This window comes from Otolemur garnettii, unplaced genomic scaffold (genome assembly GCF_000181295.1).
Source record: "Otolemur garnettii isolate 467f Iridium unplaced genomic scaffold, OtoGar3 scaffold00101, whole genome shotgun sequence".
Classification (NCBI taxonomy): domain Eukaryota; kingdom Metazoa; phylum Chordata; class Mammalia; order Primates; family Galagidae; genus Otolemur; species Otolemur garnettii.
Window position 1 is genome coordinate 6,795,064 of NW_003852496.1, and position 27,388 is coordinate 6,822,451.

Here is a 27,388-nt window from a genome sequence, read left to right on the forward strand (position 1 = left end):
GCAGAGGGGATACCTGGGGCATGTGGTAGCAGAGGGGATACCTGGGGCATGTGGTAGCAGAGGGGATACCTGGGGCATGTGGTAGCAGAGGGGATGCTGAGATGCCATTCAGTAACAGCCTGACTGCCTCTCTGGACTCGAAGGTCACCAGGCCTCCACAGAGAGATGCACGATATTGCCTACTGAGAGTGGAGACAGGAACACGCCTTCTTTCCACCAAATATGACTGTCTCTGGATCTCCAAGAGATTGCTGAGGGAGAAGGGAAGAATCCCAAACCTTGCCTTGCTATTGCTAAGTCAATTTCTTCTTCTGAGGGCAGAAATATAGCCACAAGTTCCAGGAAGAGGTGCAGGGGAGAACAGCTGAGAAGGCCTAAAGAGTCCTCCAAATAACTAATGGTCCCTTGCAAACAAAAAAAGTTAAGTCAATGTTATCTAAAGCTTCTTATGCTACATTTTAAATTGTTTTTGAAAAGTCTAAAGAATTTGTATCTCCTTTATCTTTGCTTTTTTCTATTTCTTTTCTTTCTTTTTTTTTTTTTTTTTTTGAAATAGGGTCTTACCTTATCACTTGAACTGGAGTGCAGTGGAGTCATCATAGTCTACTGCAAACTCAAACTCTTGAACTCAAGAGATCCTCCTGTCTCAGCCTCCCAAGTAGGTGGGATTATAGCCATGTGCCACCACACTTGGCTAATTTTTTTATTTTTTTAGAGATGGGCGTCTCACTCTTGCTCAGACTGGTCTTGAACTCCTGGCCTCAAGCAATACTCCTGCTTGGACCTCCCAAATGCTAGGATTACAGGCATGAGCCACTATGCCCCACCTGGTTTCTCTTTTAGTACACTGTAGTCATCAATAAACATTTTGGTGTATTTCGGGGATTTTAAAATTAAAAGATTGGAAACCTGTTTTCCTGGGCATCTGAAAAAAAAATTTTTTTTTCTGCCTTCTTTTAGTAAGTTTTTATAAGGGTTTTCCAATTATCCTGTCTTACTTTGTGCATATTTTTAAAGCAGTCCTGAATTCTTTTCTGGAGGCAGGAAGACTATAAATATAAAATTATAAACTTTTTAAAGGTAGGCCCTTTAATATTTTGAAGTAAAAATTAAATTAAAAAGATAAAACTGCCCATTAAAAAAGGCTATTTTTTAGAAAAGTAAGAATCAAGTCAATAAAGGTAAAAAAAAAAAAAATCCATGCCTCAGTTCTCCCTGAATGCCTATCGGGCACCTACTGTGAGCCTGCTGCTATTCAGGTAGTGAAGCTGCAAAGACGATTCCACGTTTCTCACCCACAAGGAGCTCAGGGTCTGGAGGAGGAGGGCAGCACAAAACACACATGTGGAGAGGGTTAAACTGGAAGTGTGTGAAGGGTGGAGTGGGAAAGAGGTGCAGGGGGGCACCTACATAACTCCAGGGGTGGGGAGTGTAAGTCCTGAAAAGAGGGATGAGGAAAGAAAACCAGAAACAGGCAGGTAAGGAGAAGGGAGGGCTGCTCAACCTTGACGTCTGCTAAAGTCCTGAGGACCAAAGTCAAGTTCATATATGAATAATGCTCTTTCTTTGTCAAGAAAATACCTCTTCATCCTTTTTTTAAAAGAAGGGATATGAGTATTTCCAAAATTGGAATCATAAGCCATTTGCTTTCTTACGTATATTATGGAAGGCCAAGCAGTACGGAAGCTGTTTCTTTTACTGAATTCTAGTGGAGGAAACTTTTAACTTTCCCTTCTGGCAAATGGACACAGCTGCGTGGAGAAGGCATCTCCTTTCACAGCCACGAGACTTTTAATGCTCTGTAGCATTCTCAGTGCTGGGTACAGGAGGCAGTGGCAGGTGTAATAACTTACATGATTTTTGAGTAGTGATGAGAATAATTGGTATTCAGAGAAAATTGTAATGTGATACAACAGCATCTGTGACTACCTTTTGTGACAAAGTCCTATGTACTGCTGCTACTACTACTCAAGTCAATTGTCTGTTCACAACTGAAGAGAGTGCTAAATTTTGCTTAGAACCATTTCTCATCTTAGTTCATAGACCCCTTCTTCTGACTTAGCAGTAACCCAGGCTAAGAATCGCTGATTTAAGTGGCACCCTCTCTCTGACATCTGCCTTACAGACCAGATGAGGTTAAACTGGTCCCTACTTGGAGGCTCAATGTTCTCCACTGTGGCTGAGGGGAAAGTGGGGAGCATGTGCTGGGACCCCACTCCTTACTCACATGTAAGCCTTGTAGTTGTTGCCAATCTTCTGAACCCGGATGTCATACTTGGCATCTATGAAAGGCTCTGCTGTGGCATAAGTCTGGGTGAGGGCCACCACGCTAGCAATGTCCTGGAAGTCGTAGTGGTTTTCCACTTTGACCTATTATTGGAGCAAGGTAGAGAGGGAGACGCAAGATATACACACACACACTCACAGAGAGAAGTCACAAAGGCTCTGAGCCTCCAAGTCCATCGAGATGTTTCTAATCCAGATGCACACCCGGGTGCCACATCTCCCCAGAAGGCCCTGTCTCCCTAGGTTTCCCTTTCAGGGCTCAGGGATACACTTGTTGCAAATGACCCAAAGCACCGAGCAGGTGGCCTGCACTCTGCTCATTGAAAGAGATCTGGTTAGTAATACTCATGGCTTTGGAGGGGCCAAATCATTGTCTCCTCAGAAAGAACTTATCAGTGCAGTCCACAAACGGGCTATCTGAAGTATGCCCTTCTTGGCTCAACCCCACAGCAAGGCCTGCCTGCTGCCTTACCTTGCCCATGCCGGAGTGAGCATGGCCAATCTTCACCACCACAGGGAATGTGGGCAGTGTCAGCTGGAAGCAGAGGAGAAAGGAAGGAATTGGTCAGAATGTGTCTGTCTCTCTGTGGGAACCTACACCGATTTTTCTTGGGAACACCCTTGGGAAAGTCCTTAGAAGAACTAGTCTAACCGATGAGCTTTACAAATTAAAAAAAAACTGAGGCCCTAGAAGGGACAGTGGCTTTTCCAAGGTTACTGGCAGAGCCACAAGAACCCTTTTCTCCTATTAGATGCATCTTTAAACTTCTTTGCTTCCACCGTCTCTGCATTAACCCTGGGCATGACTGGTCCTCAGCCAAAGGAAATAAAAAAAAGTATCTCTGAAAAGATGAATTTTACTGTATGTAAATTGTATCTTAACCAACCCAATTTTTTTTGCAAATGTATCTTTGGAACCTTAATATCCCCTTTGTCATGTACCTCTTAGTACCCCACCCCGTTCAAAGGCCCAGCTGTCCTCTGACAATTCTGGCTGTCTAGTCCCTCCTTCTCATTCTTTCCTCTTCACAAACATCCAAATTTGCCACCACACGAGGTTTTGTATGCTAAGGTCTAGTTCTGCCCAGTTTAGGGTTTGAAAGAGAGCTGATAACGTGGTATAAGAATTCAATATGGGGTGGTGCCTGTGACTCAAAGGAGGAGGGAGCCGGCCCCATATGCTGGAGATGGTGGGTTCAGACCCAGCCCCCGGCCAAAAATTGCAAAAAAAAAAAAAAAAGAATTCAATATGTTCATCCCCCGAAAAGAGATTCTTTAAGAGAGGTAGCCATATTTTAACCGAAGAGCAATAAAAAACTTACAAGAGAATTACCAGCCAAGGGCAGGATTTCAAGCTGTTAAAAATGGTGAAGGAAGAAGTAATATTGTGGATGGGATGGGGGTGGGGACTCCCCTTCTACTTGACTCTACCACTAACTTTCTGCAAGTGACTCTACCTCACTGAGCCTCAGCCTTCCCATCTGTCAGATGAAGAGACGGAACGGCCTGGATGCTTTACAAGATCTCTTCAAACAATACATCAGACTCTACCTTGGTCTGGACATTGTATGAAAAACCAACCAACCCAGATGCCAACCCGGACATCTCCTCGCTCCCAGTCAGACTCGCCTCTTTCAATTTCCTTCTTTTCAAACATTCACCAGCATCACCAAAACGAAAAGGTGGACATTGAAAAAAGTAATGTTGACCCTAATAATGCAAACTCAGACTCCCATGGGAGCCTGGGAGTGGCCAGATACCGGCAGGACCATCTGGCCTGGGGATTTCAGCATTTCTGGCTAAGGCCCATCAGGGGTGGGGGGAAGAGCTTCAAAGGGCTTTAGAAATAGAGCAGTTTAACCCTGTTTTATGGAGAAGAATCAGAGGCCAGGAGAAGTAACAGTCACAAAGCTACTGACAGTCAGAATCAGAATCCAGTCTCCTGCTTTCCAGTTCTGCAGGGTGTGAGAACATCCCCCAGCAATAATGGGGACCCGGGTCTGGGAGCCCTGAACACTGGGCTCTGTGGAGCAGTGGGCTGTGTTTGGTGACAGCAGACCAGGCAAGTGCCCTGCTACTTCTATAACGGGACACAGTCTCGGGGGCTCACGGTAAGAACCAGTGCAGCCCAGGGCCTGCAGAGGGGTTTGGGGTCCAAGGTTTGCCTGAAGAAATGGGACGCCCTGAGTTCCCGCGGAGAGCACTGCTCCCAACTGCCTGCAGAACCCTCAGCGCTGGGCACGGGAAAGGGTTTCTACAGCACTGGCTCTTCTCTGACACCCCTCCCCACCCCCCAGCCAACAGAGCCAAGACCCCCTCCCCCAACTTTCTCTGTCCTCTCCTATTACTGTTTGCTGTTGCTTTGGAACCTCATAAATAGGGCATTGAAAACACTTCCTGCAGCTGAAAGCGGCCCTGAGTAGCTGTCTCATTCCTAGTGTGCCGCTCAGCGAGGGGTCCGCCCTTCTCGGTCACTGTCTCTGTCGCCTGTTGTAATTCTGTCTGCCTCTCTGCGACTCTGCCCTGCTCGCTCCCCTCACGCTTTTTCTGCCGCCCCGATCTCAGTCCATCAGTCTTCCTGCCCTTATGCACTTGTCTTCGACGCTCTGTCTGTCTGCGCCGACACCACCCTTCTTCCCAGAGCCTCCCCTCTGCTTCCCCGCTGCAGCGTGAAGGGCCGAGGCCTCAGTCCTGGCTTCCCCCTCATCTGCCCAGTCCGGCAGTCTGAAGGGCCCCGGGTCCTGCAGCCGCGGGTGGCCTAGAGCCAGAGGAGGGCGGAGCCCACTGGGGCGGGATTGGCCCTAGGGCCACCTCATAAAGCCTGGGGCGAGGGGCGCGACGCGTTCCGAAGGAGGCCTGGAGGGGCTGTTTGGTCCGACAGACCCCACAGGCCCTGCCCGGGCTCTGCGGTGTCATGCCCGGGAGCCCCCGGCCCGCGCCGAGCTGGGCGCTGTTGCTGCGGCTGCTGGCGCTGCTGCGGCCCCCGGGGCTGGGCGAGGCGTGCAGCTGCGCCCCCGCGCACCCCCAGCAGCACGTCTGCCGCTCGGCGCTTGGTGAGTCCAGGTCTGCGAGGCCCGCAGTAGGGGGTGGTTGCGGGGGGCCTTGGAATCCGGCCGAGCTGCAGACCAGGAGTCCCGAGGGAAAGGGAGGAGCTCAGATCGATCCCGCACCCGTTACCCCCTGCGGCTGCTGCTGATGGAAGGGCCGCACCATAGCAACCTGGCAAGCGGAACGGACTGGTTTGTAAGGAACTAGAGATTGTATCCGGGACTTTGACGGCGGCTTCCCTCACGCCTGTCCATACCCCAGCTGCGGAGTGTCATTGAACAAGGTGTCACCCCGAGCTTCTGGAGATTGTCCTCAACTCCTGGACTGGGGGTGGGAAGAGGCGGAGAGGACTCGCGTTGCAACCATCTTGTCTGTCCACGCTTGTAACTGACAGTGCCGCCAGGCCCCCGCTCCCCCATACCTTCAGCCATTTCTCTTCTCTCTGCTTGCGACGCCCCTCACCCCTCCAAATACCCTTCAGTTCCTGGCGGACTCCCATTCCTCCCTCAAGGTCTAGTCAGGTCTCTCCTCTTCTCTGAATGCATCGCTGACATCGTCCGAGTGCTATTGTTTCTCACAAGTGTGCCCTGCACTAGACCAAGAGTTCTGCGGGATGGGGGCCCTGTCTTGATCACATCCATGCGCCTAGGGCCTAGTGCAAGGCCAGGCACAGAGGAAGGACTTCATAAACAGTTTTTGATTAATGTCCAAATGGCAGAAGATGGACTGCCTCGGCGCAGAGGCAGAACATTTAAGAACTCAGTAAACATCTACTAACATTCACTCTTGGGAGAGCTCTGGGGCCTTGAGTTCCAACACCAGCTGTCCTCAGGGGGCTCCTCCTCCCCCTACGCTGCACCCCATGCACCCAGGGCTATGGAGAATTAGAGCTCTCCAAACCTAAAGGCTCAAAGGGCAGAAAGAACATAGAGGCTGTGGGCCCTAAGAAACCTGAGGGGTTTGGAACTTACAGCCACTGGGTGCGCTGTTCTCACACTCCAGCACCTGAACCCAGAACTCCCCTACAAAACTGGCCCCAGATGACTCAGATCTCAGATGCATTGCTCCCACCAGCTCCTGAAGTTTCCTTCTTTTCTCTTCTTATGCAGTGATTCGGGCCAAAATCTCCAGTGAAAAGGTAGTTCCTGCCAACACAGACCCTGCTGACACTCAAAAACTGCTTCAGTATGAGATCAAACAGATTAAGGTATGGAGGGGGCAGGACAGGGCCTTTACTCCAGTAAAGTGGACTGGTGGAGGGATTGGGGTCTGTGCTCTGGGAGGGGAGGGACTGACCGATTTTGGGCTTTGTGATCCTTGGGTCTATATGCTGAAGTGGCCCTGGATGAGATTTGGGGGCAGGGCCTGCAGAATCCAAAAATCCAAAGGACAGTGTAGGGCAGGGCCTCAGAGTCCATTAGGTCCCACAGCTGCCTGTGCATGGGGCCCCTGGGGGTATCTTCCCTCTCACTGGGATAAACTAAGGTTCAGAATATTTCTTTACAGAGAGAAATAACCTAGTAGGACCTTCTGTGTGCACCAAATCCTGAACTAGACTTTGGCTTAACCAAAGTCTAAAATAGACCGAGATGTGAGTTCTGCTGGTTAATACAGAAAGTACACTCAGTGACCCAATACTGCTTTTTTTTTTTTTTTTTTTTTTTGGTAATTGATTTTCAGATGTTCAAAGGGTTTGAGAAGGTCAAAGATGTTCAGTATATCTATACACCTTTTGACTCTTCCCTCTGTGGTGTGAGACTGGAAGCCAACAGCCAGAAGCAATACCTCTTGACTGGTAAGTTAAAGACCAGTAACTTGGAGAGGTAGTGAGAAAGGAGCCTTCCACTGGCGGCAGACTGAACCGGGGGGCCTCCACCACAGAACTGTGTGAGCCGAGGAGCCTTGGCAACCTCCGTTTCAACACAGGAGTCCTCACTGTGATCATCTCAACCACCCTCACTTGACCACTCTCTACAATCTGAGAGGACAGGCTGCTCCCCCAGTCAAGGGCATCTGGTTCCATTTTCTTTTCTTTTTTATTTCAGATTAATTTGAGGGTACAAAGAATTAGGTTACAATGTTTGCATTTGTTAGGTAGAGTCCCTTTTGTAGCTGTGTCCCGCCTCTAGGAGGTGTGCCATATGCTCCTCCATTGTGCCCATTACATGGGAGCTCACTGAACTGGTTCCATTTTCAAACAGCTTAAGATGCTGTTAGACCTCTGGCCTCTTGAGCCAATATCTGCCCCTCTACAACTGCTGCTCTGTGAGTTCAGTTCTGCCCTTTGCAAAGGCCTTGAGTCTAACACAGCTTTGTCTCTATGAACTTGGGCCCAGGCAGGTGTTCTCCAGACTGAATTGGTTGAGGTAGAACAGCTAAAGAACCACACAAGAATACAACTCCATAAATGAATGTAGCACTAAATTATTTTGGAGTTCAGGGAAAGGAGGTTGGTTATAAATAATCAGGGAAGCTTCATTGTATAAGAGGACTCTAAACTGGCTCTAAAAGATGAAAAATATTTAGAAAGAAAGCAAGAAAAAGAAAAATCTGGCTTGGCGCCTGTGGCTCAAGCGGCTAAGGCGCCAGCCACATACACCTAAGGTGGCGGGTTCGAATCCCCAGCCCGGGCCCGCCAAACAACAATGATGGCTGCATCCAAAAAATGGCCAGGCGTTGTGGCGGGCGCCTGTGGTCCCAGCTACTTGGGAGGCTGAGGCAGGAGACTCGCTTGAGCCCAGGAGTTGGAGGTTGCTGTGATCTGTGGTGCCATGGCACTCTACCCAGGGGGATAGCTTGAGGTTCCGTCTCAAAAAAAAAGAAAAAGAAAAATCTCAGCTGATGGGGAGAACAAGTGAAGGGATTCCACTCTCTGTCCATCCATTTAGCAATGAATGGCTGCCTACTCACTGCCCAGCTTGGGGCAGGAGACTAGAGATTCAGTAACAAGCCACGGTCTTCAAAGAGTTCACAGTCCAGATAAGGCAACTAACAAGTCACAGGCACTGGAAGCCACAATGACAGGGGCTTCCCAGTTCTAAGGAGATGTAACTATGCTGAGCTGGGGAGCTCTGGGATGGGAGAGGCAGAGGCAGAGGATGCCACTGAGCTCTCCCGTTCTTGGGACAAGCAGACCAGGCCTTGCTGTTATCCTGCCTCCTTCCTAAACACCTGCTCTCTGTGGGCCTGGCCCTCTGCTAGGCACTGAGGTTGGTGCATCAAGGGAAGTAGGAGATGTGCTCTCTGCCTTAGGGAGGTCAAGTCTAACCAAGAGTGGGGCTGAGTGACAACGCACAAGTCCACTGAAAAGTCATCACTGGGGCCCAGGCCCTTCAGGGCAAGGCACAAGCTCTTCTGCTTGATGCTGAAAGCCCCTTGTGACCAGAACATTGCCTTCCTCTCTAGCTCAGCTCTATCTTCTGCCATTTGTCAGTGACTGTTCCCAGCTGCTCACTGCCCCCAGAGCTGAACTACATACACTACCTGCAGTTGCAGGAGTTGTGTCGCTGGGCTGTGCCCTTGCACAGAGCGGTTCCAATGGCCAGAGGCTCTACTCCACCCTGTTTGGCAGGGGATTCTCTACCCATCCCTGCGAGGCCCGTGCTAGCATCTTTCCTCTGAGATACCTTCCTTGCCCCACATCCTTCCCATAGAGACGACTGTGCGTCCCTTTGTTGTCATGCTGCACGGTGTATCTGATCATACAACCGTGTAATTTTTGCCTACGTCCGTCTACTAATTTTTAATCTCTTGAGGGCAGAGATCCTATGGTATTTATTTGTGTATTCCTGGTATTAAATCCTAATAGCTACTCAGTATGACTGAGTGACCAGCGTTCTAAACAAAGTGTGGGCCAGTGTGGTCAGGGATGGCTTTGAAGATTAGGTGGTACTGAAAAGGGTCTTTGAAAGGTGAAAAGGATTTTCATAAGTGAAGATGGGCAGCTTTCTTAAGGGGAAGAGGAAAGACTCACCAAGATAAGTATCCATAAGGCAGAAGACGGGCTTGTGTGGATATTGGGAAGGACTGGAAAGGGGAAGGAGGGTCCTATTATTTATGGGACATCTGTGAGTCCATAGCTGTGTTGGAATCTTTATAGATATTCTTTCATTTAATCCTGACAACAACCTTATTATTCTCATCTTCCAGCCGAGAATGTGACTTTCCTAAGATCATGTAGCTATTGAGAAGAAGGTCCCACCCAGCGTTTGACCTTGAAGCCATGTTCTCTCTGTGCTAAAGGAAATAGCCTTCACCAGATCCCACAACACTACCTTTGTACAAACATAATCTGTTAATCTCTTTGCTGTAAAGATTATAAGGGCTTTCTGGTTTCTTCACTGAGCTCCACGTCACCATTGGAGCAACTGCAGTTCTGCATCCAGGGCTCTGGGGCTCTAGAAACAGACTCCTGATGCTAGACTCTCCCCCCTCTGCCCCCAAAGGTCAGATCCACAGTGATGGAAAAGTCTTCATCCATCTATGCAACTACATTGAGCCCTGGGAGGACTTGTCGTTGTTGCAGAGAGAGAGTCTGAATCATCACTACCATCTGAACTGTGGCTGCCACGTAAGGGAATGTCCATTTCCAGGGGTTTGGGGGCTGTGAGGGGAGGGTCAGGAGCCTTTCAGCCTTGCTCTGTGAACTCCTTCATTCATGAATGCATTTGCATTTGTTCACTTACTATACGGCACTTTATTTACTGTATGAAGTTAGGGATGGGAAAGCACTCTGTCCACAGGCCCTGATCTCAAAGTACTTACATTTTGACGGGGAGGGTGGCTGTCATCTAAGGCAGACTGAGATGACAGTAATATAGCCACCACGAAGGTAATACAACTACCTTTTTAAGACCCTGTAAAAGTCAGTTTATCTTGAATGTTTAATTTAGTCTGCATAACAGGTTCATGAAGAATTGGGATTTTAAGGTGAAGAAATCAAAGCTCTAAGAAGGGCAGTGACTTGCTCAAAGTCAGTGGTAGAGGAAGGACCCTCAGGGTTGTCTGACTCCAGAGAGGCCATTGGAGAGGCCATACTGCATGTGAGGGGGCAGGGGAGGGGAGTTTAGGGGAAGGCTGGGAGCTGGGAACGGTTTCATAGACAGAGGGCATTTGAGATGGGCTGTTAGGATTAGCAGGAGTCTAAAGACAGCAATGGAAAAAGGACTCACTTTGATGTTGTGTGGCCATGACTCTAGATCACCACCTGCTATACAGTGCCCTGTACCAACTCAGCCCCCAACGAGTGCCTTTGGACAGACTGGCTGTTGGAACAAAAGCTCTATGGGTACCAGGCCCAGAATTATGTCTGCATGAAGCACGCTGATGGTACCTGCAGTTGGTACCGGGGCCACCTGCCCCTCAGGAAGGAGTCTGTTGATATCATCCAACCCTAGTAGGGACCAGTGACCACCACATCCCTTCAAGAGTCTTGAAGATCAAGCCAGTTCTCCTTCCCTGCAGAGCACTGGCCATCACCACCTGCTCCGGCCATGACCACCTGCCCCACTGCTGCTGGTGGATGGGAAATACCAAGTGGACAGTCTGGCTGGTGGCAAAGCAGGGATGGGGCACGTTACAGCTTGTGTTCAAGATCCCAACCCAGAGCCTGACAAGGGCTAGGGAAGGTAACATGACCTTTCTATCCTGCCTCCAACCCATCTCCTTTACTTCCTAAACCCCATTAGTCTAGCCTTGTACCTGTTACTAGAAGTGTTTATTCTGCCTTAGTTTGTTTTCCAAAGCCAGGACTATTCCCTTTTATTCCCAGGAAAATGTGTTTTCCCTTTGCCTTAACTGATCTTATAGGGGAGAAATGGTGAATGTTATGCATAAGAGATGGTATATCTTCATGCATGTGAGAAGATATAAACATCAAAAGATGGGTTGACAGCGTCATAAACAGGGTGATTGGCAGGAATGAAAAGATAACATACTATGGCTCTATTCCTCCTGTCTCATCCCCTCCTAATCCTCTGATACACTTTCGTCTGTTGACTTCCCTCCCATGCTGTAATCCTACACCACAGCTGGCGGAGGGTCAGGCCCACTTAGCACACCTCTAGGGAAAGAGGTGTTTAAGAATAGGTACTCTCTCCCCAGCTTAACTGTCCCCAATGCCCTCAACTGATGTCCATAAGGCTTCTCTTCTGCCTACATTAGATTACTAATGTCTTAATTCCTACCTTAGAACTTATTTTTTAAGCCAAGCCCTCCCCCTTCTCTTGTAGAGCTGAAATCTCTCTTCATCAGCTTTTGACAGCTCAGAGAGGCATCTTGAGTATGAATTTCAGGGTAGAAGACAGAAGAGAAATAACGCAAGGGCCCTTGGAAGAAAAGGATGATAGAAGGGGGATATACTTTGCAATTACTGCCATTTTTTAAGTGGTCAGCCCTGCTAGATGTTACAGCAGGAAAAAGCCAGTGCTGATCATCAGAGAGCTCTTGCACCCTTCAGCTCAGCCCCCTCACCACTGTGTCTCGGGCTACCTGAGCTCTCCCACCATAGGCCCCTGAGGCTTTCTTGGCTTCTGCCAGGATTCCTAGCTTTTCCTGAAAGGGAAAGTCCTGATATTGGCCTCTAGGACTTATTAAGGAGAAGGGTTTAATTCTCCAGAGCCTCTCTCTGGGCAAGCTCTGGCAAAGATGACAGAGACAGTTCTTTCCAAGGTCCATGGTTGTTTTCCTACACGTGGTCTGCTGGTGAGTAGGGCCATGTACCAGCTGTTATTAAGAAGTCTCTTGATTCCCAGAAATGGTGCAAATGGAGATCTCTTTTGGCAAAGAGAATGGAAGGGGAACAAACATGATTTCCATCCCATGTGGAATACTTTGGCAGTAAGTCTACATTGGTAGGTTAAGCAGGATCACCAGCGCTCACGCCAGCCTGGGGTGGAGAGTTTGGGGGTGGAGGAAGAAGGGAATTTGGGCTCTAGGTTGCCATGGAGGAGAAACGTTAGCAACAGCCTTCTTACCACCCAACCACTTCATCCCTCTGCTCCACCGGACATCCTATGATGGCCTCAGAGAAGGCATAGTGTTAGAACCAGCTCATAACAATCTTGAGGAAGCCAAGGGATCAGAAGAGTCTGGTGAATAACAATGGGAGCACATCTTACGTCTGAGGGTGCTTCCCTTCACATCATTTCAGAAGGCTGTTACTTAGACAGTCGCACTTAAATGTACGTACCATATAGGAATCCTGGTCAGGGATAATTATGCCCACTTGACTGTCCCGTTGGAAAGCGCACATAGTGAGACATGTCGTTTGTCAAGGGACACATGACAGAGTGGGGGCTGGAACCCAAAGCAGTGGGACCTTCTGATTGTTGGTTTGTGTGGGAGGCTCGTCACTCACTCAGCTTGATGAAATGGCCCTTGTTCCTGCTCTTCTCTATTCTGACTGCAGTTTGACAAGAGATCCTCAGCTAAATCCAGCTGTTCCAGCCCCACAAAGCTGCTCCACAGACCCCAGTGGAGTCTTTGGAGTTGAGGTGCTGAGGCCCACAGTCGCCACATGGCTAACCTTGCCATGAAAATAGCAGAGAGACTGGCATCCCCACTCAGCTACCTACCATCTCTTTGTGGTTGGGGTAGTACGTCTGCTCAATGAGTGGGAACTTCTCTCCTCCCAGGGTCTTGTAGATGGCCACCAGCTGGGCAAACTGCAGAAGAAAAGCAAATGTTTCAGCTTATCTAAGACCACATCTGAAACAGACAGACATCAATTCATCAGACTATTTCATTCAATCCTCACGTCAAACTGAGGAACTAGGTACTTTATCATTGTCATTTCACATAAGGGCCCAGAAAGGGCAGAAAATTTAAAGTCACAGAGCTGCAAAGAAGTGAAGCTGAGGTTAAAATTTGGTGTCCAACTTTGTTTCATTTTTTTGTTTTTGTTTTACACAGAGTCTCACTCTGTCGCCCTGGGTAGAATCCTGCGGCATCTTAGCTTACAGAAACTTCAGACTCTTGAGCTCAAGAGATCCTCTTGTCTTAGCCTCCCAAGTAGCTGGGACTACAGGTGCCCACCACAACACCTGGGAAATTTTTCTATTTTTAGTACAGACAGAGGTCTCACTTTTTCTCAGGCTGGTTTTGAATTCCTGAGCTCAAGCTCCCTACCCGCCTTGGTCTCCCAGAGTGAGCCACCATGCCTGGCCTTGAGGCCCAACTTCAAACATCTGTATCTCTATCCAATAGCAAGGGATAAAGCTGGGTAGGTAACACGGGCCAAGTCTTAGAAGTTCAAATGCCAGGCAAAGGAATAGTGGATTTTTGCCTTGTAAGCAGTATGGAGTCACCAGAGTTTGGGCAGAAGAAAGGGGCTGTTCTTCTGGAAGATTTGGATAGTCCTGGTATATGCAAGGTAGACAGGCTCAATCTTTCTGGGACTTACTCCTCACCCAAGGATATTTTGCATATAAGAAACTGGAATAGCTTCGTGGGGAGAGAGAAAGTACGCATACTTACAATGCTTGGATCAAAAGTCTTTTGGTGTACAGCTAGGCTACCCACCCCGCTCTTTTGTAAGTAAGTAGGGACTTTCAATCCCCTAAGATTTTATTGTTGAAAAGGACATTAGAGTATCTCTACATCAGCCATCTCACTTGACAAGGTCACACAATAGTTTGAGCCAGATTCAAAGTCAGGCCCCTTCACTCCCAATCTGTAACTGTCCCCATTCCTCCAAGTAACTGCTGTGGAGGCTCTGCAGAGACCAGGAAAACACAGGACTTTTCTGCCCAATCCATTTGCACTCACGCCCACACATCCATCCCCACAGCACTGGCAGCAGGGAAATACAGCATCTTCTCCCTAGTGCTACTGGATCAGTTCATACTCCAAGCTGCCAGTATCAGGAAGCTTCTAGAAGGGAAAGTTGTCAGGTCAAATCTATGTATCAGAGAAAAGAAAGCCAGAGCATATTCCAAAAGCTCAGGTCTTACTTTCCAAGAAGAATGTTGGCTCATGTGCGAGTGCGGGGAGAGGGGGCCAGGGCAGTAAAAGCCCAGAACTAGGTGTTAGAAAACTGGTCTTTTGTTTCCTGGTCTGCCTCTTTATTTCCTAGGTGTGCTTAGGCTAAGGTGACCAGACGTCCCGATTTTGGCTGGACAGTCCCAATTTGTAACAATTTGTCCCACTTCCTGCTGCATTTTTAAAAAGTCCCAATTTTTGGAAAGAATACATGACAAGCTAGGGAACAGTGGGAGAATGGGAAGGGAATATATGGTTTTTGGCTGCTGAAAAGGTTCATATAACTCCATTTGGGAATGAAGAGGTTAATGTAACTTCATTTGGAAATGAAAAGGCTAATGTAAACTCCCTACTTCCCTCCTGGGCAAGGTATCAGAAGGAGACTGGCTCCCTCCCTTGCTTCTAGGCAAGGACAATTAGCTCAGAAGGAGCCAAACTGTCTGGAACAAACAAGTAGCCCCCCCCCCCAGAGTAAGGTGACCAGACATCTTGCTTTTGGCAGGACAGTCCTGATTTTTAACAATTTGTCCTGCATCCTTCGGAGTTTTAAAAAAGCCCTGATTTTTGGAAAGAATGCACCACAAGCTAGGGAACACGGGAGAACAGGAAGGGAATATACGGTTTTCGGCTGCCATGTGGCTATTTCGCCAGGATATGCGTTTTATATTATTTTTGTTAATTTTATAATGTTAAACTTTAATAATATCAAATAATTGTTGAGAACTGATTATCGAGAACTGCTTATCAAAGTTTGCATTGTTCTCAGGTCCCACCCCCCCAATGGTGTCCTGCTTTACCAATGTTAAAATCTGGTCACCTTAGCTTAGGCAAATGATTACTCCTCTCCAGACCCCCAGATATAAAATGAGAGGGTTGAATTTGTTTAGCTCCTTGAACTTTGTACCGTAAAGTATATCCCTTTATTATAGTTCTTCCCAAACTCCGCTATCAAACTGCAGTTTAAGTGTGGTCCTTTTGTGAGTGCTGATACGATTTTGTTATGTTTGAAATGCTGGAAAATGTTGGAATTTTTGGGTCACTCCTAGTCCATACACTATTGGTGATTCTAGAGCTCTAACGTGGAAAGGACGATTCCTGGACTATCAATCCGCCAAGATTTTATTGTTGAAAAGGCTGTTAGAGAGCCTCTAGACCAGCCGCCTCCTGTGACAAATGAGGAGACTGAGGCTAAAGAGCAAGGGCCAGTGCAGGCTCCCAGACCCCACCTGCACCTGGGGCTGCCCTGGGAGAGCCCGGCTGTCTTCTGCTTGGTTGGGGCAGTCTCCCCTGTGCCCTGCTGTCCACCCCATTGGTTGGTTCTTCCATTTGCTTTGACTGTCAAGACCGATCCTTCAGACCCTTCCTGCCTTCTCTGATCCTCCTCACCATTTCCTCTGACCATTAAGTCCTACCGCCCACCGGAGCGTGGCTGGGCTCAGCTCTGTTTCTAGGTACCTGCCTGGGTTCCGAGGCTCTCCAGCATCCCTGGGGAACTGATGCCAGCTCTGCCTAACGACCTCTGTCCTGCTGCAGCCCACGTGCTGGCATGGGACCAAAGCACACAGGGCCTTATCTTCCCAGCTTGTGGAGGAGTTACACAGACACCACATGGACGCCAGGAAGGCCTGAGGCAGACTCTCAGAGCCCTGGGACAGCCAACACTATAATGGCAGCCAGTTCCCAGGCTCTAGCTGGGACTCAGGGAGCTCAGCCTACCCTCCTCTACCCAGTCTCCACCAGTTCCTGTCTGCTCAAGGTACTGGGAAGTTCCCAGGCTCTAGCTGGATCTCAGGGAGCTTAGCCTACCCTCCTCTACCTGGTCACCACTAGTCCCTGTCTGCTCAAGGTACTGGGAAGCTTGGCATCTAATACTTGCCTACCTGGAAACTTAGATTAAGGCCCAGGCACACAGTCACCAATTAAACAAATGCAATAGTTGATAAGGGTTATTTCCTCTACACATAGACAAATGAATTTGGGAGGCTGGGGGTATTGTGGCATTATACACCTATCCAACAAATCTGAAAAGATGTCTTGAAAGATATGGGACTTCAAAGATTAATTTCAATCATGTGTTACCCTTATCCATCCTACAAATTAAATGCTTTAATTTAACCCTGATGTGCCTATCCCCCAAAACCCCAGAAAGACTGACAGCAATTTCAGATGAATTTGCAGCAATAAAAAGTGGTGCCATCCTTGCTTTCTCCGAATGCTGCTTTCATTGAAAATTCATGTCTGCTTCTGAAATCCCAGTGGCCTTCCCTGACCAACCTCCTAGCCAGTGAAACAACCTGGTACAAAGCAGAGCTTTCTCCAACCTTATGAGGTCTCTCTGCACACCAAGAACAGCCACAGCAGAGACCTTTAGAAACTTGAGCCAAAGTCATCCTCTCAGAGTGACCCGCCTGCCATCACAAGTCACCAGATTTGTCCACTCCCATTAGCAGGCAGAGAACAGTATGTAAAATGTCATTCATCTGGCAGGTGCCCAAAGTGCAGGGAGAACTTGGTGTCTGGCCAGGGAGCACTGCCATTCTCCTGCAATGCCAAAGGCGATGTGCTGGGATTGTGAATGGGCGGGCGTGTGACCCCTCACCAGATCCCAGATCTCAGGAGGGGCAGAGCCCTGGGCATTCCCTGCTTTTCCCCTGCCTGGGCTCTGGCACAGTTTAAAAAAAGAAAACAGAGCCCTAGGTCCTTTAAGAGATCCCAAACACGAGGGGACTGTTAACAACCAGGCTGACAAGGTGACGGCAGGTACTACTGTTACTCCCAGTCTGTGGAGAAAGAAACCTGGGCAAAGGTAGGTTTAGTCAGAGGGCTGATAAGTAGTGAAATCACTGTGTGTGGCTACGAGGGATTCTGACAGGTGGGAGTCAGGGCGTGCGTGCAGTAGGAAGGCCATGGGTCTGATGGGAACTGGATGTTCCCAGAAAAGACCTCTGCTGAAGGTCTCACATGTGCCCTTCTGTGACTAGCAATGCACTCAAAGCATGCAACTCCTTTAGTCTGCTTGGGCAGAACTCCAGGATTCCAGGTCCTACAGGGAAAGGCTGGACAACTGCCACTCGGGAGGTCAGCCCACTCCTTGACAATGGCAGCCCCGGCCCTTCTGACTCCTCATCCATTGCTCTTTCTTTCACACTCTAAGGCAGGCATCCTTAAACTATGGCCCGCGGGCCACATGCAGCCTGCCTAGGACATTTATCCACCCGCTGGGTGTTTTTGCCCCCACTGCCTATCCTGCTTAGCAGCCAACTCATTGGGGGGCCCGCAGTCCGGCCCTCCAACAGTCTGAGGGACAGTGAACTGGTCCCTGTTTAAAAAGTTTGAGGACCCTGCTCTAAGGTCTCTCCCTGGCTTCCAAGGGAACAAGCTGTTAGTTCAGGTGTGAAAAAAAGATCCAGAGCAGAGGTGATAGATCTATTTGGTTAAAACAACAACAACATGAAACAAGCCAGCAAACAAACAAACAGAAATGCCCTTTTCAGCTCCCTGAGTGGTGCAACGACTTGAAGTTGAGAAACTCCACCATCAGCCACCAACATCAGGAACCTTGGCAACCCAGTGTATGTGACAGCTGAAGTTTGGTTTTTGCAAAACAAGAATATGAAGCAGTTGTGATCAGAGGGTAGGGGCTCCCTTCTGAGAGGGCCAGCCTGCAGCAGAGGACCTGTTGGAGGGGAGGCCGCAGTGCCCCAGTAGGTGTCACAGGTCACTCTCCCTCCAAACCCACTTATTCTCTCTGCCTAAAAGTTTCTACTGCCCTTTTGGATTTCCAGATTGGCCAAGGATGGGACAACCAGACCAGCTTCCTCCTCACATAGTAGCCTAATCTATGTGAGAGGCAATGCTATGTAGAGAAATCCTGGCTCTATAACTTTGGCAAATTACTTAATCCTTCCTGGGTTTCATTTCTCTGTGATAACATTCCTTGTGGGTTATTGTGTGGTTTGAATGAAATTAATGTGGAAAAAATCTCAGAAGTTGGCACCCTACCAGGTATAGCAAGTGGTTTTCTACTCCTCACTTTCCTTCCTTAATTTTCACATCCATGAAGGGGGGAGATTTGATGATCACCAAGGCTGCTGCTAGCTCATATACGAGTCTGATTCATAGGTATGTGCATAAATCTCATTTTGGGGACTGTTGAAACATTTGGTCTGACTGTCACTAACATGTCTCTGAGCTGGACCATTCATTCCCTGAGTCCCTAGTGGGGTCAGGCCTTTCCACTCTTAGTAAGAGTATTCTAGGAGTCAAGAAGCAGGCTTTTAAAATCCGTGTAGCCCATGATGTAGGGCAGAACCTACAGCCCTAGAATCTTTGTGCAACTTTATTGTGAGACCAAAAGTCCACTCTGCCGCACAGGTGATCGAGCCTGTGACACATGGTAATGTGCATTGCATAATAGCAGGCCCTACCCGCGTCCCAGCTGAGGCTCCTGTCACACCCTGTCAGCAGGTGCCGGCCTACTGCATCTTGAGTTCCAGGACCCCCTCCTGGGGCCCTGGGAGATGCAGGGCCTGGATCCTACACCTTCACTTGGAGGGAAGGGGGGGCCTCACTCACCACCCATGGCTTGTCACAGAAGTTGTAAATGGACTCCAGCGAGTTGATGCTGGGGAGGCCTGCGTACTGCATGCCGATGATCAGGTGGCGGAAGTCCTCGTTCTCTGCCATGCCGAACGCGTGCTGCCGGATGAGCACAAAGTCTGGCCGGAAGGACCTGGTGAGAACGTAGAGGCAGCTTTACCACATGCCAGCACCAGGCCATGCATCATTTCGTCTCCCATTTCCAAAGCCCAGAACAGAGGGACCCCCTAGTCCAAGACCCTCATTTTATTATTATTACCCCTTTCTGGACAGGGAAATGAGGCATGGCACTTTCCAAAGGAGAGCTGAGGGACAGATGTCTGAAATTCCCTCAGTCCCTTGGGCTAAGCACTGCCCTCAGGAGGGGAGAAACACTTTTAGACCTTCACATCTTAGTGAAAAGAACTTTTCCCCATCCTCATGGGATGGGACGAGAACTTGGGGCTCCGTGTGGCTCTATAGCTGGTGCTCAAAGCAGGTCCTGGAAGACTGAAGGCAACAGGCAGTGCTTGGCTGCCTTCACCAAACTGCCACGAGGTCCCTGATCTCAGCATCCTGTTCCGACTCCTTAAAATAAGCAATGCCCTTATCTGGGCCCCAGGAGAGCAAGGGGCCAGGCTGACTGAGGACAGATGCCAGACTTCCCAATGCTATTCCTCCAAAGCGGACGCTAGGGAGGGGTGCAAATACTTTTCACAGAACTGAGGTTGAGCAATGCTACAGGAAGCTGAGAGCACAGAGTGTTCCTGCACATGGAAAAGCTCCAGTGCTTCACCTCTCGACAGCAGAGCTCCTAGCTGCGGCTGCTCCACGGGACCAGGGCCCCTGTCTTCATGCCAGAGGAATCTCACCTTCCCAGGGAGTCAGCTCTGCAGCAGCATCTGCCCCTGAGGCTCTGAGGCTCAGCAGTTTTATACCATGTGCAATGGACCACCTGCTTCTCTCCCCAGGAAGTTATCCACCCCCCACCCCCAACCCCAGGCCCACCTAGGCTCAGAGATCAGTCTTTCAAAGGTAGGTGAAAGGAGCCCTCCTAAGTCACTCAGAGGACTTAGCATCAAGCTGACATCTGTTAGTGCAGCTACAGTGAAGAGCTCCTAGTGCCCCGGTTCTGGGAGGCCGGCCCGCCCGAGCCATATGTTTCAAGTCCAACTCTGGCCTTCTACCCCACTTATAGGAATGGAGCCCTATATTTTCAGCTACCTGCTGAGTTCCTACACTGGTACCTGGAAGGCCTGCCTTATTCCTGCCAGACCCCTTTGGGTGCCCTGCGCTGGACCTTGGAGCCACCTCCTGCTGGCATGCCCACGTCCCATGACATTCGGCCTGCAGCAGGAGGGACCCATCTACTCCCTCTGGTAGGATGTGCCCAAGCTCTCCCCTTGCCTGGGTTGACCTCTCTTTTTCTGCCTTCCACTTTAGTCTCCAGGATGGATGAACTCACGTTTCCTGTTGTCAGGTCTCAGATAGCCCCCGTCTGGCCTTTCCTGTCACTGACCCAGTTCCTTTGGGGACTCTATAGACCTCAGTGTCAGAGTCCTGCAGATTTAGGTGGGGAAGAGGGAGGTAGAGTCTTTTCCTGGAGTAAAACTGATATCTGAGAACCTGAAGCCCCAGGAAGAATAGAACCATGGAAACCATTTCCCGCCATCTGGAATTCTCATTGCCTTCCTCACAGAACTGCTGTATGACAGTATCACGTCTATAAGGCACCCAGCATACTAAGGCATAGTAAGTGCTCAATAATTGCTAATTTTCTTCCACCAACAATGTTTCTTCCACTCCTAGGCTTCCCTATCAGCCTTATAAGCTCCCAGGAATGAGGAATACAAGATGAACACAGGACTGGGAGTTGGGAGAACTCAAACAGGACACAGGACTCTGCCACAACCCACTGGGGGAATCTAAGCAAATCGGTGCAAATGGAAGGCTGGACTAGATCAGATGCTTTCAAGCGTTTTGTTTTTAGCAATGGAACCCGGTTTTCCAGGGAGAATGTATGCAGGGCTAAAAGCACAGAGCTGCACAGGCTGAAGGGAGTGTGGGGCGGGAGGAGTCCTAGAAAGAATCCCCTGAGTGAGCTCTGGGTCCATGAAGCCTAAGGTTGCTTTCTTACCACTGGACTGGGAGCTCCTAATGGCAGGAGTTGACTCTCCGCCCACTTCTGCCAGGCACCCACCATTAAGTTCTGCATATCATACGTAGCTCTGCTGCATCGCTCCCACATTTGACCTAGAAACCACCCCTCAAGCCAGCGCTAGTAACTCAGAAGACAATGACAGTGACCCTGAAGACAGAAAGGTCCTTACCGGACAACCTTTGTGCCATTCCGAAGCACCTGCATGTCCACAGCATAGGTCCCGTCTGCATGAGCCACCAGGTTGAGCTCTGAAAACTCCGCCTGGAAAATGAGAGCAGGGGAGGAAGTCCACAGTCCTGGCTTTGCCCAGTCCTCCACATACGTGTGCCAGGAGCAGCAGCCCAACCACCAAGCATTATTTACGGGTTTCAAGGCATTTTCACATGCTGATGTCGTCTGATTCTCACAGTAACCCCATGAGGCAGATGGGACAGAGATAATTATTCCCATTCACTAAGTCGGAAACTAAGCCTTAAAGCAGTTAAGTGACTTTTCTGGGCAAATAAAATGTGTGGTTTGGGAAGACAGGGGCAAAACTCGGGTCTTTCAACCCCCAGCTCAGCATCCTTTGTGCCTCCTCTCTATAGGGAGAGAATGCAGACCGGGACAAACGTTCCCTTTATCAGTTTTGACGTAAAGACTAGGTTTTAGTTTAGGTGACTGGGTTTTAGTTCTGCTCTGCCCCCAAATGGCTTCATAAAATGTTAAGCAAGTTACTTGTCCTTTCTGGGTTTCAATTTCCCCAATCTATAAAATGAGAATAGGCTCAGTGCCTATAGCTCAGTGGTTAGGTGCTGGCCACATATACCAGAGCTGGTGGGTTCAAACCCAGCCCGGGCCTGCTAAACAACAATGACAACTACAACCAAAAAATAGCTGGCCATTGTGGCAGGAGCCTGTAGTCCCGGCTACTTGGGAGGCTGAGGCAGGAGAATTGCTTAAGCCCAAGAATTTGAGGTTGCTGTGAGCTGTGACACCATGGCACTCTACTGAGAGTGACATATTGAGATTCTGTCTCAAATAAATAAATAAATAATAAAATAATTTTTATCAGCCCTGCCTATGTAACATGTTGTTTTAAGATACAAAAATACTCTGTAAAATCAAAATGCATGGATAACAAATGATGCGTAACTTCTAATTGTTACACAGAAAATATGTGCATCATTTAAAGCGAACTTCCCTGTCCTCTCCAAACGGACCTAATCTCCTACTTGTCATGAAGCGAGGGATAGAGAAGGTAAAAAAAAATGGGCCTTTCAGTGCTTCACTGTATTAAAAGGGTACAGGCCTAGGGTAGCCACCACTGGAGGGGTCATGTCCAAACACAGAAGTATCTCACTACTAATGATATGGAGGCCAGTGTCCCGGGAAGACATTCCACTAACTTCTTCCTCAGCATGGGGACCCTGAGAGCCATGCTGCTTGCCCTTCTACAAACATCAGAACAAAAAGAAGTCAGAAAAATGAAAAGATGCAGCCTCAGGACCATGCCCCCCAGAGGGCAAAGCCCTAGAAAATGAGTGGGAGAGAGAAGATGGGAGCCCCAGAACCCAGTGATGGGCACTGCACTCCATTCGGCAGAACTCGGCGCAGCCAGCAGGGAAGAGTGATGATGGCACAGACGCAATTCTGGGCTTCAGGCTTTTACCTGTTCCACTTTGATATCAAAATCTCCAAGGACTTTTTTGCCCCGAAAGCACTTGGCCCTGGAGAAAGGAAAAAAACCCACACAAATCAGTTTTGTGCAAGTATTTAAAGTCAGATGATTATTAGCAAAAAGAAGAGAACCACAGCAGACAGAAGCACAGATCAGGGTCAGGGGACTCGGGTTCTCACCCTCCTTCTGCTGTAGGATCCCTCAGACCTCAAGCAAACCACTTCCTCTCGCATAGCCTCAATTTACCCATTTACAGAATAATCCAAAGCACCTATTCACGCTCAGGTTTTGTGATTTTTATGGTCATATCCCTGGTTTGGGGCTACAAAGAGTCCAGAAGTAGGAATTTCGCTACTGTTAGCCTTGGTAAAGACCAGGTTAGTTTTATACGTCTCCATTGTCTCCTTATCTTCCCTGGTCCTATATTTCACTCTGATTTTCTTGTTGGTTTCTACCCTTAGATTTTTTTTCTTTTTAAGAAACTGTCATTTTACCTCTTCATAGCCATACCAAAAGGATCTGAAGCAACTAATAATTTTAAAATATGTTGAAGCAGGTAGGTAGCTTGAGCTCAGGAGTTTGAGACCAGCCTGAACAAGAGGGAGACCCCATCTCTTCTAAAAATAGAAAAACCAGCTGCACCTCTTGGTGGGCACCTGTAGTCCCAGCTACTCGGGAGGCTGAGGCAAGAGAATCCCTTGAGCCCAGGAATCTGAGGTTGCTGTGAGCTATGATGCCACAGCCCTCCACCCAGGGCGACAGAAGGAGACTCTCTCAAAAAATAAAAAATATAAAAATATATAACTAACATAATAAGGATTAAGAAACAACGAATGAATCAGGAGGATTTTAATCTCATACCACTAAAAGCAGGGTGGGGCAAGAGAGGAGAGTGAGGAAGCTGCTACAACTAAACCCAAAACTAAGCCTGTATTTCTGAGCAGTCATGAAAATGTGTCGAGCTGAGTTACCCAGCACACAGTATCTCCCCAGCTGGTGAGGCAGAGGAACCCACATCAGGGCACTGCTGGCCCCCAGCCCCTCGTCAGCAGACTGTGCTGATGCTGGTATTTATAGTCATTCCTACCTTGCCTCTAACCCACCCTCCCAGCGTTAAGACTTTCCCCTCTCCCATTTAGGCTGGTTCTCCTTTTGCAAAAGGGACTTCTCTACACTACGCCTGTGAGCTAGGTTGACTTTGCTTCTTCAGTACCCGAAATTTCCAATTGGCATCTTGCACTGGAGGTTTTCTAAAAGTCTCCCCCCAAAATAAGGAATAAACCAATATTTACTGAGCACTGTGTTCTAGGAAATAAATGCTAGTTGCTTTCAAGAACATCTCCTCTAATCCTAACCACTTATGGGCTAGGGAGAAAGGTCTTCATTTCAGAGATTCGCAAGAGGGAACAGTGTATTCCGGGCCACACAGCATGTCGGTGACAGGGCCGTATTCACACACAGGTCTGCAGGACTCGGAGTCCAGGGCCCGTCCACCGCACAGCACTGTCTCCCTCTGCTGATTTATCCTCTCCACCTTCTCTCACACCACCACAAAACCTGACTTGCCATGTGCACCACTTTGCATTTTCCCCCCATTTCCTTCTTCCACTCCAGAGGAACTTGATGATGTGAGCACTAGCTTTACTACAAATACTTCCTACCCCAGTTCCTGTCAGCTACCCAAGACGAGGCCAGGCTGTTTCCTTTCCTCCCATAGGATCTGGAACAGCTCGTTCTAGGAAGTTGCCATTTGTCCTTTCCAAATCCCTGGTCACCGACAAATTGCTCCGGCACTCAGCCATCACTGAAGTCCGTGCCCCACCTCTGCCCCCGTTTCCTACTGAGCCTCACACCAGTTTGCTTCCAGGACCCCATCAACGACTGCAGCTCCAAGAGCCCCTCCAGCAGGGGCCGATAGCGTACACCATCCCTTGGCTATGATCCCAACTTATGAGTTTAACGCATAGCCTACACATGGTGCCATCGCGTCTTTGCAGACCTCAGACTCCATAAGTCTTTGTCCATGACTATAAAACAGAGGAACTGCAGAAATGACCCATGAGGTCCTGTTTCATGGTACGTTCACCTTGTCATGAGCCATACTTTTCTGATGCTTTCTCCTATCTTCCTGCCTCAAAATAGTTCCCCTTCTGTGAGGTGAGTCTTAGAGACATTAACAATAACCTGTCAATCTGTGCCATGCCCTGCATTTTCAAAACATCTTCCTTGCCTTATGTGTTCCTTGCAACTCTGTGAAGGTGCCAGGAGGGACAGTGTGGCCTGTTAGACTGATGGGGAAACTGAAACAGAGGATACGTTCAAATCACAGAAAAGTTCGTGGGAGTTAAGGCTGGAAATTAAGGTGCAAGGGTTTCTATGTAGGTGCTTAAGGGTTGTCCACTTTCCTAATTCACTCGTTCATTTGTGGGTTTTGAACACAGATACTGAAGTGTATTTACAGACTCTGGCTGCGTTCATCTGCCACTTCCTGCACCTGCCCATTGACCAAGTTGGCTAATGAACTGTTTCCATGCCTTCCCTCCACCCCCACCTCTCCAGCTATCCTAATGCCTTTTCCTTAAGGTAATTTGTCCTGTTGGAAATCTTAGTCTGTGTTTCCTGGCCCTAGGTCACTGACCTCTCTTGGCTGAGACACAATCTTATAGAAAAGGAGCCAGGATGGGGCACAACGCCCTCTTCTGGAGAACGAGCACATTCTCAGAGCTCCTGGTGCTTGGACATTTCTGGCTTCAGCTACTTTCATGGAAAATTTTGTAACTTGCTAGCTGACAGCACGGGAGCCACTGGCAGGAGGCAGTGTGTTAGCATCCAGAGGATGGGCTCTAGAATCTTAGCTGGGTTCCTGTGAATCCTAGCTGTATCCATTCCTGGCTATATGACCTTACACAGGTGGCTTAAATTTTTTAAAAATAGATTAGCATATGGTTAATGTAATCAGTCTAGCTTCAATAGTATGTAAAAGGATATAATGAAAAATAAAATTTTCCCTTTTCACATTCCTTTCTTGTCACACATACCCCCCATCATCAGTTACAAGCATATACTTCAGTGGAGGAAATGTACGGGTTATACCTGCTACATACACACTTCAAACATGCACATATGCCGTCATGCTGCAGAAACTCTTTTATTTGAACCTTGATCTTGCGTTTTGCACTTTAAAAATATCTTAATGATACGCTTTCAGCACATACTGACAGCCCTCTTTAATAGCTGCATGAAATTCCATTTGTAGGGGATGTGGCAACATAACCAGCATTTATTGGTGAGCGCTTAGATTTCTAGTCCCTTGTTTTTTGCTATTTCTGACAGCACTACAATGGCCCACATTTAACAACATATCCATAGGATAAATAACGTATTGCGTTTTACCTCACCCACCCAGGAAAGAGATGATATTACCCTTACCAGCATTTGAAGGTTTGGGAGAGTTACTCCACCTCCCTCAGTTTCCCCACACAGCCCCGTGCACGGGAGAGGACCAGAGAAGGTGCTCAGCCCCGAGCTTCCGATTGGCAGTCTTGTCAAGAAAAGCCAAGTTCATCTCCTTGGGCTCAGTCCTAAACAGAACCCAACATGTACATCCTTGAAGCACAGACTAAAAATATCTGTGCTGCCTGTGTTGTCAATTTCCCCCTATTGTAACATTTTCTTAACAAGCCTAGCAGCTGAGGAGCTATGTGAGTTTAATGGCTTGCCACTTCCTTGAAAGACCAGGTATAAACCATCTCCCCTTAAGCTAAAATGAGTAGAGGCTTCTAGATTGAACTGCTAATCACGGAAGTGAACATTTTCATCGATTCCCATCCACCTAGAACTAGGGATTGTGAGGCTGAGGGATTTCGTATGGTTTCAGAGACTTCCTTGCTAACACTCCCTCAAAACCTAGCCTAACCCGGGCAAGCCTGGTTTAAGTTCTCCCCCTTTTATCTGTTGGATAATGGAGGAAATTCTAGAAATAGGACCGAGGGGCGCTGAATTCAGGCCTACCTCTACCACTTCTCAGCCTTGTGACTTTGGGCAAGAAACTGCCTCTCTGAGCCTTCATTTCCTCATTTATAAAACAAGGCTGAAAATAATTTTAGTAACAATAACAGTGAACACTGTTCTAAGTGTTTTATGTATTTTTACTTCATTTAATAATATCTGGCTCACAAGTGGTTGTTAAGACTTAATGAGATCAGAGGACACCAAATCTTTTCGGAAACTCTGAAATGTGCGGTGCTGTTGGCCAAATGCAGCAGCATTTATGCTGTTCTAGCCCAGCCAATGGGGCTTCTTCTTTTCCTGAACTTTCATCACATTTATTGCCTGCCCACAGTAGCTGGCTCACAGTGTCATCATCTGATACCATGTTTCAAAGTCATTGTCCAATGCTCTGACGCCCACCCTCACCTCCACCCTCTGGGTGTGAGATTATAGAATAAATAATGCATCAGAGCAAGGACCATCCGTGTGTGAGTCTTGGGCTTTCCAGAACATTTGGATTCTAAATATTACGTCCTGTCATTTGATTATATGCGCTGAGCTTAGGCTTGTCTATAAATTTCCAAAACCTTCACAGAGCTGTGCCTTAGCACAGTCGGGCCCAATGCAGAAAACCAGGAGCGGTCACCCTCAGGCTTGTGGACGGTGTCTGTTTCTTTAGGCCCAGT

At 48.4% G+C, this 27,388-nt stretch overlaps 2 protein-coding genes across 2 annotated transcripts in view; one reads left to right on the forward strand and one right to left on the reverse strand.

Moving 5' to 3' along the window:
- SYN2 (synapsin II) overlaps positions 1 to 22,755 on the reverse strand; it is a 48,314-nt gene extending 25,559 nt beyond the window's left edge. Inside the window, exons 1-6 of the mRNA XM_012809251.1 lie at positions 22,704 to 22,755; positions 21,222 to 21,313; positions 18,889 to 19,045; positions 12,909 to 12,998; positions 2,759 to 2,821; positions 2,228 to 2,370 (exon numbers count right to left, since the gene is read on the reverse strand). Coding sequence (XP_012664705.1) covers positions 2,228 to 2,370; positions 2,759 to 2,821; positions 12,909 to 12,998; positions 18,889 to 19,045; positions 21,222 to 21,256 — 488 coding nt within the window. The 5' untranslated portion in view covers positions 21,257 to 21,313; positions 22,704 to 22,755. The remainder of the gene's footprint in view (positions 1 to 2,227; positions 2,371 to 2,758; positions 2,822 to 12,908; positions 12,999 to 18,888; positions 19,046 to 21,221; positions 21,314 to 22,703) is intronic.
- Positions 5,107 to 13,209, forward strand: TIMP4 (TIMP metallopeptidase inhibitor 4). The gene is made up of 5 exons (XM_003796244.3): positions 5,107 to 5,339; positions 6,444 to 6,541; positions 7,015 to 7,129; positions 9,780 to 9,904; positions 10,533 to 13,209. Exons 1-5 carry the CDS (start codon positions 5,201 to 5,203, stop codon positions 10,728 to 10,730), a joined length of 675 nt encoding a protein of 224 aa, XP_003796292.1. The 5' UTR covers positions 5,107 to 5,200; the 3' UTR covers positions 10,731 to 13,209.
- Positions 22,756 to 27,388: the final 4,633 nt, after the last annotated feature.

Excerpts from the sequence above, each read along its gene's own strand:
- TIMP4 (XM_003796244.3), top strand. The coding sequence starts at position 5,201 with ATGCCCGGGAGCCCCCGGCCCGCGCCGAGCTGGGCGCTGTTGCTGCGG. Across the intron at positions 6,542-7,014 it reads ATGAGATCAAACAGATTAAG|ATGTTCAAAGGGTTTGAGAA; the intron begins GTATGGAGGGGG and ends ATTGATTTTCAG. Across the intron at positions 7,130-9,779 it reads GAAGCAATACCTCTTGACTG|GTCAGATCCACAGTGATGGA; the intron begins GTAAGTTAAAGA and ends CTGCCCCCAAAG.